General features: G+C 44.6%; 1 protein-coding gene across 1 annotated transcript in view; it reads left to right on the plus strand.

The window, feature by feature from the left end:
• Positions 1–704: 704 nt before the first annotated feature.
• HINFP (histone H4 transcription factor) overlaps positions 705–16,340 on the plus strand; it is a 75,609-nt gene continuing 59,973 nt past the window's right edge. The window contains exons 1-2 of the mRNA XM_082274551.1: positions 705–1,057; positions 15,938–16,164. Of these exons, the coding sequence (XP_082130677.1) occupies positions 892–1,057; positions 15,938–16,164 (393 nt within the window). The 5' untranslated portion in view covers positions 705–891. The remainder of the gene's footprint in view (positions 1,058–15,937; positions 16,165–16,340) is intronic.

The raw sequence follows: 16,340 nt of genomic DNA on the forward strand, positions 1-16,340 counted from the left end.
TCGGGAAATATCTCACTGTGATTAGCGGTGTACAGTGTTGACCTCCTGCCAGGATCACGCATGTGGGAACTCGAACACGCCCGAGTCCATCTCATAGTTGCCAACATTTTAAAAAAAATGTCCAGGGACACTTTGCAGCATAGCTATCAATTAACACACCCACTTCCCCGAAGCTCCGCCCACTCTGCATAATTAATCTCGCCTATTTATCAGATTATAGAGTCTACTCAATATAGAGAGAATTACAGGAAATTAAAAAAGGGAATTTCAAACTTAAGGCCACAGTAGCAGAGTTGGAATAATTCTCCCATTCAGCTGCACTACTTCTGCGTAACATTTATGGGCAGCCTGATTAACAGGCACTTCCAGGGACTATATAAATTACCTGGGAAAGGCTCTTATTTGCCAGGACTGTCCCAGGAAAAAAGGGACAGTTGGCAAGTATGCCATCTCTATTCCGGAATCATCTACCTGGAAAGGTAAGCATGAAACTTTATCTTTTTGGGGTTGCAATTCTTTATTTTTTCCATGATGACAGGGACTCTTTAACTCCCTAGAAGAACTAACTGCTCTTTTCAGAGACAGAAAGCATTGAAATCAGAGTATTTCTCAATGGCTTGTAAAAGATTACACGGAACTGATCTCTCCCTAGCTATGTTCCGCGGTCACTTTATCGTGTCGCACCGCTACCTTGGTGAAGCGCACATACTTCCTTGTTATTGCTGTGAGAGAGGCGCTGATTGGCTCGCTTAGTACAGAAGCATTGACGGCTGATAGGATTGGTGTCATAGATGGGGAAGCGGGTTTATGGTGAGGGGGGGACCGGTGTATGACAGAGCTCTGACCCCCGGCGGATTGTAGCTGGTCACCTGACCAGGAGAGGGCACTGCCATGGCAGGGAAGGGGGTGAAGCGCGCCAACTGCTTGCTTCTTCTTCAGTGTGAATGGGACTCGTGTAGCTATGTGTGTTCCAGGATGGAGGAGCTGTGTTCTCATGTATCTGATCACCTTCGGATCCAGCAGATGGCCAGTGCCGGGGAACATGTCACCTGTGAAGGTGAGGGCTCTCCTTCTCCTCCCTACATTGTCTGTCTTTTCATTTCTCTCCTTCCCACCCCACAACCAATGTTCAGTGTCTATTACTTTACCATGTTTTCATATAATCTTTACATGCTGTGCTGTGGAGTCAGACATGCAGAGCACTCCTGAGCCGGGCTGTGTGCTTCCATAGACACACACAGTGCCAGCAAGCCCCACTCCCTCCTCACAGGAGTTTGTCTGACAGCGGCAGGTGCCAATGGTGTCACTGCTCTCCGAGACTCCTGTGAGACCAGGAAGAAGGGAGAGCAATGCTGGAACACTGTGCAGGTGGATGACCGGTCCTGTCTGCTCCGCTGTCCAGACCCAGTTCCGCTCTCCTCTATGGGGAAATGGAATGGAAACGGACTACCTGTACATTTCCATCTGATCCTATCCAATCTGCTAGACAGATGGGAAAATAGGACCACCATCCATCTGGATTTTACGGGCAGGATCGGATCGGATGGCAGCGGGTGTCAGCACAAATAGCACGCTGACATCCGCCGCCCCATAGAGGAGACTGCAAGGTCTAATCAGGTGCACCTGAAAAACTGACAGATGGACCTGATTGGACAAGTCTCCTTTCACACGGGCTTTCCGATCAGGACCGGCTGTCAGTTTTTCAGACGGACCTGATCGGATGCTTCATGCATCTTTATGAAGCAGCGGATGTCAGCTGTGACCTCTCCGTTGACACCCACTGCTATCCGATCCGATCCTGTCCGTTAAATCCAGACAGATGGAAACCCTATTTTCCATCCGTCTGGAGGATCGGATTGGATCGGATGAGAGTGGACAGGCGGTCCGTTTTCATCCCATAGAGGAGAGCGGGGCTCTGACAGGTCTGTCTCTGCAAAGTAAGCAGAGACCTGTCATCAGCCTGCTCAGCGGGGATTGGCGGATCGATCCCTCGCTGAGATAACGAGTCTGCCGCCGGGTGGAAAGCCTGTGTGAAAGGACCCTAAGTGTTTAGTAGAACTGCATGACATTTTCCTGGGCCAGGAAACCAGGAAGTAGCTAAAGAAATGTAAAAAAAAAAAAAAAAAAAAAAACTTAAACATGATATACTATTTATTTACTAATGCTAGCAGCATAAGGATTAAAAATAGTGCTAATTGAGAGCGTGACGTTTCACTTCAACCACTTGCCGACTGCCTAATGTCTATCTACGTCGGCAGTCAGCCCCTCACAAAGCCTGTGAGGCTCTAGGGAGCGAGCGCGCGCCGCTCGCTCACGGACCCCCCCCCCCCCACCCCCCCCCCTCCCCGCGCGCGAGTGACCGGCGGACCCGATGTCCGTCGTTCACTCGCAATCGTCGGGTACACCGGGAGAAAGGCAGGCGGCTAATGTAAACAAAGCCCCCTGTCTTTCTCCCCTGTGTAACAACACAGATCATACGGTCCTTCTATGTAGGACCGTAGATCTGTGCTGTTACACACACACAGCCACATCCAATCACAGTTAGACTCACGCCCCTAGGGACACACTTAACTCCTCCTTCTCAAATAAAGTTAACCCCTTCCCTGCCAGTGTCACTTTTACAGTAACAGTGCATATATATAGCACTGATTACTGCAGTAATGTCACTGGTACCCCCAAAAGTGTCAAAAATGTCAGTCAAGGGTCCGATCTGTCTGCCGCAATGTCGCAGTCCCGCAAAAAAAATCGCAGATCGCCGCCATTACTCGTTAAAAAAAAAAACAATAAAAATGACAAAAATGTTTCCATTTGTTAGTAAACGCAATAACTTTTGCGCAAACCAATCAAAATACGCTTTTTGCGATTTTTTTTTTTTTTTTTTTTTTTTTTTTTTTTTACCAAACATATGTAGCAGAAAACAAATTGGCCTAAAATGTTAAAAAATTTTGATTTTTTACATTTTTTTTTGGGGGGGGGGGGGATTTCATATAAAAAAATGTGAAAAATATTGTTATTTTGGCAAAATTGTCGCTCTTTTTTTGTTTATAGCGCATGATCAAAAATCGCACAGGTGATCAAATACCACCAAAAGAAAGCTCTGTTTGTGGGAGAAAAAGGACGCCAAATTCGTTTGGGTACAGCATTGCACGACCGCGCAATTGTCCGTTAAAGTCACGCAGTGCCGAATCGCAAAAAAGATCCTGGTCAGGAAGGGGGTAAAATCTTCCGGGGCTTAAGTGGTTAAAGTGGTTTTAAACCCTCTTATAACTTTTACCTATAGGTGTTACCTATAGGTACTGTAAATATCTCCTAAACTTGCACCTTTACATATCATGCAGACAATGATGTCATTGTCGCATGCGCTCTGAAGAAACGGCCGTCTGTGCCATTTCTTCAGAGCCCTGTGCCGTGACCGGTATGCGCGGGCGTGACGTCACGTGGCTCCCGGCCAGTAGCATAGCCGGAGTCCGCATACCAGGAAGGAAGACGGCAGAAGATGGATGCGGCCTCCAGTAGGGACGACGAGGGCTTCGTTTGGATGTAAGTGTCACATAATGTGCTAGTATGCGATGCTCACTAGCACATTATGCATTTACTTTGCAGAGGAAAAAAAAAAAAAAGCAGGGAGGAAAAAATCTAAAAAAAAAAAAAAAAGACGAGTTTACTTCCTCTTTAAATACATTGAACCAGAAGAAATAAAAATCATATTCTAACACTGTAGGCTTAGAGAGAACATTCAACCCCAAGAGGAAATAATATGAGGAAGACCTCTGCCAGCTGTACAAAGTGTATGGAGATTCCTGTACTCTTCACCGACAGAGTAATGATTTGGCTGCCCAAGACGGAATTGCTATTAAGAACTGATACAGTGTTGCAGAGACAGAACTTTATTTGTTTTAGACAGTGGTTCTCAAATCCGGTCCTCGGGACCCACCAACAGGCCAGGTTTGCAAGATAACTAAATTACATCACAGGTGATCTCATTTGCTGCTCAGTGATTGCAGTATTCTAGTCTGCATCCCCCAAGGTAATACTTAAAATCTGGCCTGTTAGTGGGTCCCGAGGACCGGATTTGAGAACCACTGTTTTAGGAGATCTGCAAAGGGTTTCAGTAGGTCAAACAGGTTTTTTCTATAAAACATTGTATCAGTTCTGTATAGCAGTTCACTCTGCAGTAGCTGATCTGATGAGCAGCTCCATCTAGGGGTCATAATGTGGTATTTTTCCTGATTCACTCAATTCCTGTAAATAGCCCAGTATGGGTCCTTTCACACCAGAGGTGTCCAAACTTTTTTCAAAGAGGGCCAGACTTGATGAAGTGAACATGCGTGAGGGCCGACCATTTTGCCTGACATTTGAACCATTAAAATTAAATACAAATTAACTATTTTATGCAAACTTTATTGCAAACAATTTGAATGACAAATCTAAACCGTAGTAAAATCACTCTGCCTTTTCATATCTGAAGGCCAGATGAAAAATAAAAAACATAGAAAAGATACAAAAATTAAAAAAAAAGTGCAGTGCAATAAAAAATGTGTCGATCACACATCAAATACATATAGCAGTAAGGCCCAAAAGTCCCTAGAAACAGGTAGGGTCCGGTGAATGAGGGAGGGTGCCACTTCAGGTGACAAACTGTAAGACCCCTGTATTACCAGCAGGTCATACACCACTTTATTCCACCAAAAAGAAAGGTTGAAGGGAAGAGTGGAAGATGATCCTCGCTTTCCACCTTCTCACAGCTTTGTGAATGGCAATCTCCTGTATGTAAGGACCAGTCGTGTCTCCTGTTTAAGGGCTCTTTCACACGGGCGTTCCTTTTTTTTTTGCCCGATCAGGTCCTTTTTTTTTTTTTTTTTTTGTAACGGACACGGATGACACTTGTGTCATCCGGTCCGTATGTCTGTTTTTCATCCCATCCGTTTGCGGATGAAAAACTGACATAATGCATGTCTATGTAAATACGGATGTCTGCGGATGACACCACTGACATCCGTTTTTGCTTCCGTTCCGTTTTTTGAAAGGAAGAAAAAATAGGGTTCTCCTCCGTTCAAAAAAACTGAACTGAACTGACAAAAAACGGTTGTCAGAGGATGATCATCCGATGACATCCGTATTTACATAGAGATACATTATGTCCGTTTTTCATCCGCAAACGGATGGGATGAAAAACGGACATACGGAACGCCCGTGTGAAAGAGCCCTAATAATGTCACCCAGCCAGCACATGAAGGTGTGTATATATAGGAATAAATATATATAGGAAATAAAAAGCATCAGTGCTCTATGAATAAAATCACACTTACACAAACGGGCAGTAGAATTGTAGAAATGAATGCGATCCTTGGTCAGCTCCACAAAATCCTCGTTTGGCTCCTACAGGTGGCTGTGTGCAATGAAGGAGAGAAGGAACGCAATTTTATTCTGCAATCCTGCGCAGTCGTGGGCGGCGCCGGGCAGATAGAGCCGAGCGGGGGGCGGAGTGGGACTCGGGAGCGGCCGAGCCGAGCTGCCTTGGGAGGCCAGAGGTGGCAAGACTCCGCCCCCGAGCCATCGCATTGGGGCGGGGATGTGATGAGTCTCAGAGAGAGACATTGAGAAAAGTCAGCGGTGTTCCTGGGGGCCATATGAAACGAAAGGACGGGCCGCAAATGGCCCGCGGACCAGACTTTGGACATGACTGTTTCACACGAACAATCCAATCAGATCCTCCTGTCAGTTTTTTAGGCGGATCTGATTGGATCCTCCATGCATCTCTATGGGGCAGCAGATGTCAGCAGAGACATGTCCGCTGACACCCGCTGCCATCCGCATCCGATCCTGTCCGTGAAATCTGGATGGATGGAAACCCTATTTTCCATCCGTCCAGGGGATCAGATTGGATGAGAGTGGACAGGCAGTCTGCTTTCATCCGATTCCCCCATAGAGAGCAGCGGGGCTCTGACACCTCCCTCTCTGCACACAGTGCGAGACGGAGCTGCCATCAGCGGATCGATCCCCGCTGAGCAGAGAATGGTCCGCAACTGAATGCGGAATGTGTGAAAAGAGCCTAATGTTAGTTTTTGCCCCATTCTAAAAAAATGAACATGCATACAATTTCCCAAGACAAATAGCTCGGCCATTGTGATTTATAAACGCACCCCTTAGATTTGTGCGGAGGTCTCCCTTGTATTTCTTCTTCTTGTCAAATGTTCTTTAACTCTTCCTGATGAAATTTCTTAATACTATTTTACTGATAGGATTGTATGTTAGGGAAAGGCAACAAGTAGAGACTGACATTTCTCACATGTAACACACTTTACATGCATTATTTTTGATTTTGGCTCCATTACTGAGGCATATGTGGTGCTATTTTTTCATTAGACTGCTTTATTTTACCTGCAAACAAATTTATGTAATTTTGGATAGAGTGTAGAGGGCTTAGAACCCCTGTTAGGGGTTTATTGCTGTCTTTGTTCCTGTTTAGGGAATTCACCAGGGTGCCTGGTGACCATTATCACTGAAAGTTTAAGAAAGTTGCTTTCTTTTTTTTTTTTTTTTTACTTTTAGGAATTTTTTATTGAATTTCTTAAGTGATAGCAAACCAAGAAAATATAAGCATCATGACAGAATAAAATTGACAAACTGCAAGTAATGATACATGTTATTTTACATCAAATATTTAGTCAATGGTACCTTGAATTATTTGCCTGGTATTTAGAAAGTCGCTTTCTATTGAGGCACATGTGAGAGATCAATCCCGAACCGCACTGCGTCTATAGACACACACAGTGCAGCTCTGCCCCACCCCCCTCTCTTTGCTCCAGGATTTGACTGACAGCAGCAGGAACCAATGGCTCCCTCTGTTGCCCGAGTCTCTGTGAGAAGAGGAAGAGTGGGAAGAGAAGACTGCAGCCGGGCACAGCGCTGGACTGCTGACAGGTTTAGAGAAGGGAGGGTGGGAAATGGTTATGGCGGGGGGTTTAACCCTTATGCAGAGAATGCATAAGGTAAAAAACACCAAGGTTTTAGAACCACTTTAATATCACTTGAAAGGGGTCAGTGACAAGGCTTTCATTTTTTTTTTTTTTCTGCAAATACTGAAGCTTGTAAAACACTGAGTTTGGAAACTGACTGCTGTTAACCGGTTGCCGACCGCCGCAAGTACATATACTGCGGCGGTCAGCCCCGGCCAGGCAAAGTGACGTACCGGTACGTCACTAGCTTGTCACTGGCTTGTGAGCCAATAGCAGGCGAGCGCGCGCCCGCCCCGGCTCGTTCCCTAACAAGTCAGTGCGTGTGACCGGCGGACCCGATGTCCGCCGGTCACTCGCGATCGTTCGCCGGGAAGGGAGAAAGGCAGGCGGCTAATGTAAACAAGCCGCCTGTGATTCTCCCTTGTGTAAAAATGGAGATCAGATGGTTCTACTATGTAGGACCGTTGAGCTCTGTTTTTACACTAGTAGCCATGTCCAATCACAGTTAGAAACACGCCCCTAGGACACACTTAACCCCTCCCTCTCCAATACAGTTAACCCCTTCCCTGCCAGTGTCATTTTTACAGTAACAGTGCATATATATAGCACTGATTACTGCAGTAATGTCACTGGTAAACCCAAAAGTGTCAAAAATGTCAGTCAAGGGTCCGATCTGTCCGCCGCAGTACCGCAAAAAAAATCGCAGATCGCCGCCATTACTCGTTAAAAAAAAAAAAAATGACAAAAATCTATCCCTTTGTTAGTAAACGCAATAACTTTTGCGCAAACCAATCAAAATACGCTTTTTGCGATTTTTTTTTTTTTACCAAACATATGTAGCATAAAACAAATTGGCTGAAAAATGTTAAAAAATTTAGATTTTTTTTTTTTTGGTAATTTCATATAAAAAAATGTGAAAAATATTGTTATTTTTGCAAAATTGTCGCTCCTTTTTTTGTTTATAGCGCATGATCAAAAAATTGCACAGGTGATCAAATACCACCAAAAGAAAGCTCTGTGGGTGGGAAAAAAAGGACGTCAAATTTGTTTAGGTACGGCATCGCACGACTGCGTAATTGTCCATTAAAGTCACGCAGTAAAAAATCGCAAAAAACCCCCTGGTCAGGAAGGGGGTAAAATCTTCTGGGGCTTAAGTGGTTAAGAATTTAAACGTGAGGTTTATATTCGGCATGGCTGGGGGAAATTAAGCAGTATTAAACTCAAAAGCAAATGTTTATTATATTGCAGCTTACAAATTCTTAGATGTGATGGCTGCATTATTTTTCTTCTTTTAGGCTTTGATTCTTCTATTTTCATCTAGTGATCCAGGCAGTAAGGCTCACTTCACGTTGGTGAACACTCATGAGATCCGATTCTGGTGCGAACCAAAAAAGGGTCCTGCAGGACTTTGGTCCGAATGCGATGTGAATTTAGGCATACAATCTGTATGGGTGAATTTGCATCGCACAGACATCGCATGTGATTTGCAGAGCAGTGCGAATCGCATGCGATGTCTTCCATCGCACCATTGGGAACCAAGCCTTAGTCTGTTGTTTTTCAAAAGAACAAGCTCTCCTCCAGATGTATTTTTATACAGGGATGAGAGAAATGATTTTCTACTGATATGGGTGCTTACAAGGATTAGTTTCTATTTATTCATACCTCACCCCCCCAACAAAAATAATTGTAAATGATTATAAAGTGTGTGCTGGAGTTTGGCTTCAATTTGTTAGTGTTTTTTAATCTGCTAATACATGCAATACGCCCCTCCCCCAGAATGACAATGCTGCTGTCTGCTGTGCCCCTCATCCAGAGTGGGGCACTCTAATACAGGAGGGGTGTTACTGGCCAGATCACTAGGTGAAAACAGAGGGAAGAAAGCCTAAAAAAAGAAAATGAAAACAGGCGGTCCGCTCTCATCCGATCCCCATAGAGAGCAGCGGGAGCTGTGACACCTCCCTCTCCGCTCTGTGTATGGAGACGGAGCTGTCATCCGCCTGCTCAGCGGGGATCGGCAGGTCGATCCCTGCTGAGCAGCACGGATCCGCCTACGGAGGCGGACCGTGTGAAAGAGCCCTAAGATTCGCGCACCACTAACAGTAATGTAAACACTGACATTCTGGTGGTGACGCTCAGCCAGGGTCACTCGCATAGTGCCTTATATTTTTTGTGAATGGAGGTCGCTATGCTTTGGCCCTGACCCCTTACATCACTGTCAGGGGGTGCAGAAATTAAACAGTTTATGGTAGTGAAGCGGCAGCCAAAAGTTGTACACACCTCATTAGAGGTACATTATTTCTACCTAGCCCCATTGTTTTTGCCTACAGTTGAGCTTTATATTGAAATTTTAATGTCTGATCTTCTTCTTTTTTTTTTTTTTTTTCTTTTTTAAATGTATTAAATATGGAAATTTTAAATATGGAAACTTTCCCCTACCTAAAAATTTCCCCTGCGTAAAAGTACCTGAATAGGTAACTTCATGTGAGAGGATCACCAGTTTATTTTATTGAAGGCTGCAGATAAAAAAAAAAAAAAAAAGCCAAAAAAACTAGAAACAAAATGAATATGTTGAAAGTTTATAGGATATTCTAGAGATTGGGTTTGGATCTACCTTAACCCAGCACTAAAATATGTGAGTACAGCACCACCATCGGGAAGCAGAGCCTGTATATTTAATGTGCAAATATATCTGCCCCATGTACAAATAGAATTACAAGCTGTGCATAGAAATGTTTTGACTTAAAACATTTACGCACATTGATAATTATTTATTGCTGATACATGTGTATCTCAAAATCATTATACTCTAAATACAATGTTAGCTTTAATTGGGTTGACACAACTATGGTGCCCTTTTTACATGGTGTGAGATGGGATCGGATACCCTTTGTTCATTCATTTCAAAGTACCTAAACTAAAAAGGATTTTATATATGATATTTCATATTACTTTTGCCTGATATTTTTTTTGATGACCCGACAGCACTAAATGTAAAACATCTTCAGCAATAGACTAAACCCTTTTTCTTCCTTTAATTCTTATATTAATGTTCCCCAGCATGTTGACTCATGATGAGGGTATGTTAAAGCGATTGTAAAGTCTCGTTTTTTTTTCCGGTAAAAATAAGAAACATGTTATATTTACCTGCACGGTTGCAGTGGTTTTGAACAGAGCAGCCGAACCGAGCCAAAGCTCCCTGTGTCCATTCAGACATGGAGCCCCCAGGCCCGCCCCCCCCCCTCAGATTGACAGCAGTGGCAGCCAATGTTGCCGCTGCTGTGTCTTAATTGGCTGCTGCTGCTGTGTCTTAGCAAATCAGGAGGGAGAATCTTGGACGGCTGAGAGACTCATGGACATCGCTGGACAGAGAGGGACCTCAGGTAAGTGTTAGGGGGCCGAGGGGGGCTGCTGCGCACAGAAGGTTTTTTTTTTTCATCTTGATGAATAGAATGCATTATAGAGGAAATAAACCCTCCTCTGCAACTTTTGCCTATAGATAAGCCTATGATAAGGCTTACCTATAAGTACTGTAAATATCTCCTAAACATGTACCGTTAAGAAGATATTTACTTTACATGCAGCCAGTGACATCACTGGCACATGCGCTCTGAAGGAACAGCCGCTCGTTCCTTCAGAGTCCCGTGCCGTGACCATCGGCTCCCACGCACATGCGCGGGAGTGACATCATCGCAGCTCCAGCCAATCGGATGGCCGGATGCCGCAAACCCGGAAGAAGGATGACAGAACATGTCACCCATGAGAGAGGTGAGCGGTTGGCACTTTGGGGCTTCGTTCTAAGGTACGTATATCATAATGAGCTAGTATGCGATGCATACTAGCTCATTATGTGTTTGTCTTTCAGGTTTTTTTTTTTTTTTTTTTTTTATTCTGAGGTTTAAGATAAAAAAAAAAACTTCTGACTTTACAACTCCTTCAATAAAAGTCTTCCTTTGAGACCAACCAACTGACACTTTGCGCGACTTGTATGTCTCCTGATTTGACTGTCACTGACAGCTCAGGTCCTCCCTAAACAATTGGAAACCAAACAGTGTTTCCTGATCATAAGACTGCTATGTCAGCAACAGTTAAATGATTTCATTCAAGCTGGACCGAACCGAGCAATCGGCAGTGTTGGATCGCTTGATTCTCAGTGCAGAGGCGCCAGGGGACAGATGCAGCATCCACCTAGGTAAGTATAAGTGGGGGAAAACATTAAAACCCATACTTCTCTTTTAACTGTTTAATACTAAAATTGTGAGATTCAATTGCAGTATTAAAAAATAGCAATAATCTGCTAATAAAAGAAAAACATTTTTTTTTCCATTTTTGCACATTTTTTAAACTAAGGCTCCATTCACACCTGAGCGTATAATTTTCAGGTGTTTTTTTGGGGCTTTTTTCAGGCATTCTTTTGCAGGGGTTTGGAGGCAGGCATTGACCTCTGACCAAAAACACTTGTAATCTGCCAAAAAAGAAGCTCATGTACTTTTTTGAGCTTCAGGCATTTTGCTTCAGGCGACAAACGCTCATATGTTTACCGGGGCTATTGAAATATTGGGATTTTGCTTGTTGGGTGTTTTGAGACTTAAGAGATGAGCATTTACGAGCTGAAAAACGATCAGGTGTGAACAGGGCCTTAATAAAAAATAAAGCCAATTAGGGTTGTCATTTAAACAGTGTATAAAATAAAAGCCCTATATGTTTGGTAAAAATATCTAAAATGGCTTTTCAGGAAAGGGTTATGGCATAGAATAATGCACATCTACCTTTGTCCGCATTCTATCATACTGCACATTGTTTATTATTTCTATATGTGGGTTCTTCAAAAAGCTTCCACACTTTTTTTAAAATAGGTTGTAAACCCCCTTTAATGACTTTTGCCTATAATAAGGCTTACCTATAGGTACTGTAAATATCTCCTGAACTTGCACCGTTTAGGAGATATTTACATTGCATGCAGCCGATGACGTCATTGGCGCATGCGTTCTGAAGGAACGGCCACCCGTGCAGTTCCTTAAGAGCCCTGTGCCGTGAACGGCAGCTCCCATGCGCATGTGCGGGAGTAATGTCGTCATGCCTCCGGCCATTCAGATGGCTGGAGGACGCGAGCCAGGAAGAAGTACGGCTGAAAATGTCTGCCGTGTTACGGTGAGCGAGCGGCACTGCAGGGGCTTCGTTCTAAGGTAAGTATTTCATAATGAGCTAGTATGCGAGGTATACTAGCTTATTATGCCTTTGTCTTTCAGGTTTTTCTTTTTTTACATTTTTTCAATTTTTCTGAGGTTTACAACCTCTTTAATTTAAATCTGTTATTTATGAAAGTGCAGAAACGTTTTGAAGTGTGTGTCAAAAGTATTGGGACACCAGCCTTTACATCAGGGTTCGACAATCCCCGGGCGCCAGGTCGCATTTGTGACCTGGCGCCTGGGGTGCACTGCAGGAGATGTCCTGTCGCTTTGCGCCCCCCCGAGCGCTCGAACTACCGCATCATCCGAAAATTGAGGCCCCGGCTTTTGGGCCTTCTTCACTGAGATGCTGCCAAAGGGGAACTGGCGGCCTCTTGTGGTGGCCGGGAGTATGACAACAAGCAGTAACTAGGAATGCAAGGAATTTCCACTGCTTGTTCTGAATGCCTGCCCTTCTTCCCAAGAGGTGGAGAGACGGAAGTTTCTGCAGTCTTCATCTGGCGCCCTTTGCTTAAAGGTAAGTGTGCAGGGAGTGTAGTTATTATTTTATTTTTATTTTTAAATCCCATTTTACACCGCTCTCTCCTGGAAGTTCAAGTATAATGTGTTCTACATATTTATGCACTTCTGCAAAAGAGTGTTAGGGCTCTTTCACACGGGCTTTCCGATCAGATCCGCCTGTCAGTTTTTTAGGCGGATCTGATCGGATGCCCCATTCAGCCCTATGGAGCAGCGGATGTCAGCGGTGACATGTCCGCTGACACCCGCTGCCATCCGCATCCGATCCTGTCTGTGAAATCTGGACGGATGGAAACCCTATTTTCCATCCGTCCTGGGGATCGGATCGGATGAGAGTGGACAGGCGGTCCGCTCTCATCCGATTCCCCATAGAGAGCAGCGGGGCTCTGACACACAGTGTGGAGACGGAGCTGTCATCCGCCGGCTCAGCGGGGATCGGCGGATCGATCCCCGCTGAGCAGAGCACAGTCCGCAGCGGAATGCGGACCGTGTGAAAGGGGCCTTACTTTAAAAATTGCATTTTGTAATCTCCTTGCAATGTGTTGATCTTTTGTTTTGCATTATAATCCCTTATTCACAATAAGAATCTTTTATGGAAAAAAAATATATATATATTATATTATTTTTCATCATCTCCCTGCCCTGCCATGCCACTCAGCCGATGGCCCCTTTCACACTGGCTTTCTGATCAGGTCCGCCTAAGTGTTTTTCAGGCGGACCTGTTCACACCCTTCAGTCTCTATGGAGTGGCAAGCCGCCGCCATCCGATCCTGTCCGCCAAAAACAGACGGATGGTGGTTCTATTTACCATCCGTCCAGTGAATCGGATTGGATGGCTTCGGATGGAAACAGACGGTCCGTTTCCATCTGATTGCCCCATAGAGGAGAATGGGCTGTGTATGCATAGCAGAGCGGACAGGACCTGTCATCCGCCTGCTCAGCGGGGATCAGCAGAGAGATCCCCACTGAGCATGCGGATTCTGCTTAGCGTAGGGGCCTAAGGTGGCATATGTTACTCTTGGTCACTGGATCTCCTATCGCCCCAACCTTGCTGCACTGTTTAAATTTAAGATCGGTTATTTTCGTCATTGAAAATAAAGCTTTTGTATAAAAAAGAAAAAAACTGGCTCCTAACTTTTTTAGCTGGCTCCTAGATTCCAAACAAATTTGTCACACCCTGCTTTACATGCACATAAACTTTAATGGAATCTTAGTCCTTAAGGTACAATAATAGGTTGGCCCACCCTGTGCAGCTTCCACCCTTCTGGGAAGGCTGTTGACAAGGTTCAGGATTGTGTCTGTGGGAATGTTTGACTGTTCTTCCAGAAGCACATTTGTGAAGTCAGGCACAAAGGACGAGAAGGCCTGGCTAGCAGTCTCCGCTCTAATTCATCCCAAAAGTGTTCTATCGGATTGAGGTCAGGACTCTTTGCAGGCCAGTCAAGTTCCTCCACCCCACACTCACTCATCCATGTCTTTATGGATCTTGCTTTGTTCACTGACTGGCCTGTACAGAGTCCTGACCTCAACCCGATAGATTAAAACCGCCGGCAAAAAAAGGGAGTACACCCCTAAGTTAAAATGTCAAAATTGAGCCCAAAGTGTCAATATTTTGTGTGGCCACCATTATTTTCCAGCACTCCCTCAACCCTCTTGGACATGGAGTTCACCAGAGCTTCACAGGTTGCCACTGGAGTCCTCTTCCACTCCTCCATGATGACATCACGGATCTGGTGGATGTTAGAGACCTTGCGCTCCTCCACCTTCCGTTTGAGGATGCCTCACAGATGCTCAATAGGGTTTAGGTCTAGAGATATGCTTGGCCAGTCCATCACCTTTACCCTCAGCTTCTTTTGCAAGGCAGTGGTCGTCTTGGAGGTGTGTTTGGGGTCATTATGTTGGAATACTGCCCTGCGGCCCAGTCTCCAAAGGGATGGAATCATGCTCTGCTTCAGCATGTCACAGTACATGTTGGCATTCATGGTTTCCTCAATGAACTGTAACTCCCCAGTGCCGGCAGCACTCATGCAGCCCCAGACCATGACAGTCCCACCACCATGCTTTACTGTAGGCAAGACACCCTTTTCTTTGTACTCCTCACCTGGTTGCCACCACACACGCTTGACACCATCTGAACCAAATAAGTTTATCTTGGTCTCATCAGACCACAGGACATGGGCCCAGTAATCTGTAATCCATGTCCTTAGTTTGCTTGTCTTCAGCAAACTGTTGGCGTCCTTTTTGTGCATCATCTTTAGAAGAGGCTTCCTTCTGGGACGACAGCCATGCAAACCAATTTGATGGAGTGTGCGGTGTATGGTCTGAGCACTGACAGCAATGCTGGCAGCACTCATACATCTATTTCCCAAAGACAACCTTTGGATATGACACTGAGCATGTGCACTCAACTTCTTTGGTCGACCATGGCGAGGCCTGTTCTGAGTGAAACCTGTCCTGTTAAACCCCTGTATGGTCTTGAACACCGTGCTGCAGCTCAGTTTCAGAGTCTTGGCAATCTTCTTATAGCCTATGCCATCTTTATGTAGAGCAATAATTCTTTTTTTGCAGATCCTGAGGGTTCTTTGCACTTCCAGTGACCAGTATGAGAGAGCGATAACACCAAATTTAACACACCTGCTTCCCATTCACATGTGAGACCTTGTAACACTAAGGGGTCACATGACACCGGGGGGGGGGCTAATTGGGCCCTTTTTTTACATTTTCACTTAGGGGTGTACTCACTTTTGTTGCCAGTGGTTTAGACATTAATGACTGTGTGTTGAGGTATTTTGAGGGGACAGCAAATGTACACTGTTATACAAGCTGTACACTCACTACTTTACATTGTAGCAAAGTGTCATTTCTTCAGTGTTGTCACATGAAAATATATCATAAAATATTTACATAAAATGTGAGGGGTGTACTCACGATTGTGAGATACTGTATGTTATATATTTTTTTTATTGCTTTACTTTTGATCAACTGTCTCTACAAGTTAACATTTTGGCCTTATAAATACACAAAAGTACTTAGGTGTACTCCTATGTGAGGGCTGTGTTTTGCCTACATGGGATGCCCAAGTGTTCCATTTATCCCTGTGCAGGCAGTCCCATTCATGTCAATTGGGGTGCAGGCAAAACCCAGCACTCATACGGGTGTATGCTTAAAGCACCCCTGTGTGACCGAGGCCCTTATCACTTGATTCTGAACAAAATCCAATATGCTTTATGTTTATCAAACTTCACAGTTTTTTTTCTTTCTTTTTTTTTCCAGATGAGTTTTGTTGTTCATGGCAAGGCTGTGGATTTTTTTCCTTGGATAGCCCAGCAGAGCTTGCCCGTCATGTTTATTTCCACTGTTACCACACCAAGCTGAAGCAAATGGGACTCCAGGCCCTACAGAATCAGCCAGATCTCAGTCCATGTCAGCTAGATACTCAGAGCCGAAACATGATTCCAGAACTCCAAGACAGCTTTGTATGTATGTGGGAGCAGTGTGAGGTGAGGAACACTAACATTCTCTTTTTCTTAACCACTTAGGGACCGGAAGGTTTTACCCCCTTAATGAAAAGGCCATTTTTTGTGATACAGTACTGCATTATTTTAACTGACAATTGCGCGGTCGTGCGACGCTCTACCCAAATCTAAATCCCAACTAATCAATTTTTTTCATGAAT

Source organism: Pelophylax lessonae (assembly GCF_965119305.1).
Source record: "Pelophylax lessonae genome assembly, chromosome: 12".
Taxonomy (NCBI): domain Eukaryota; kingdom Metazoa; phylum Chordata; class Amphibia; order Anura; family Ranidae; genus Pelophylax; species Pelophylax lessonae.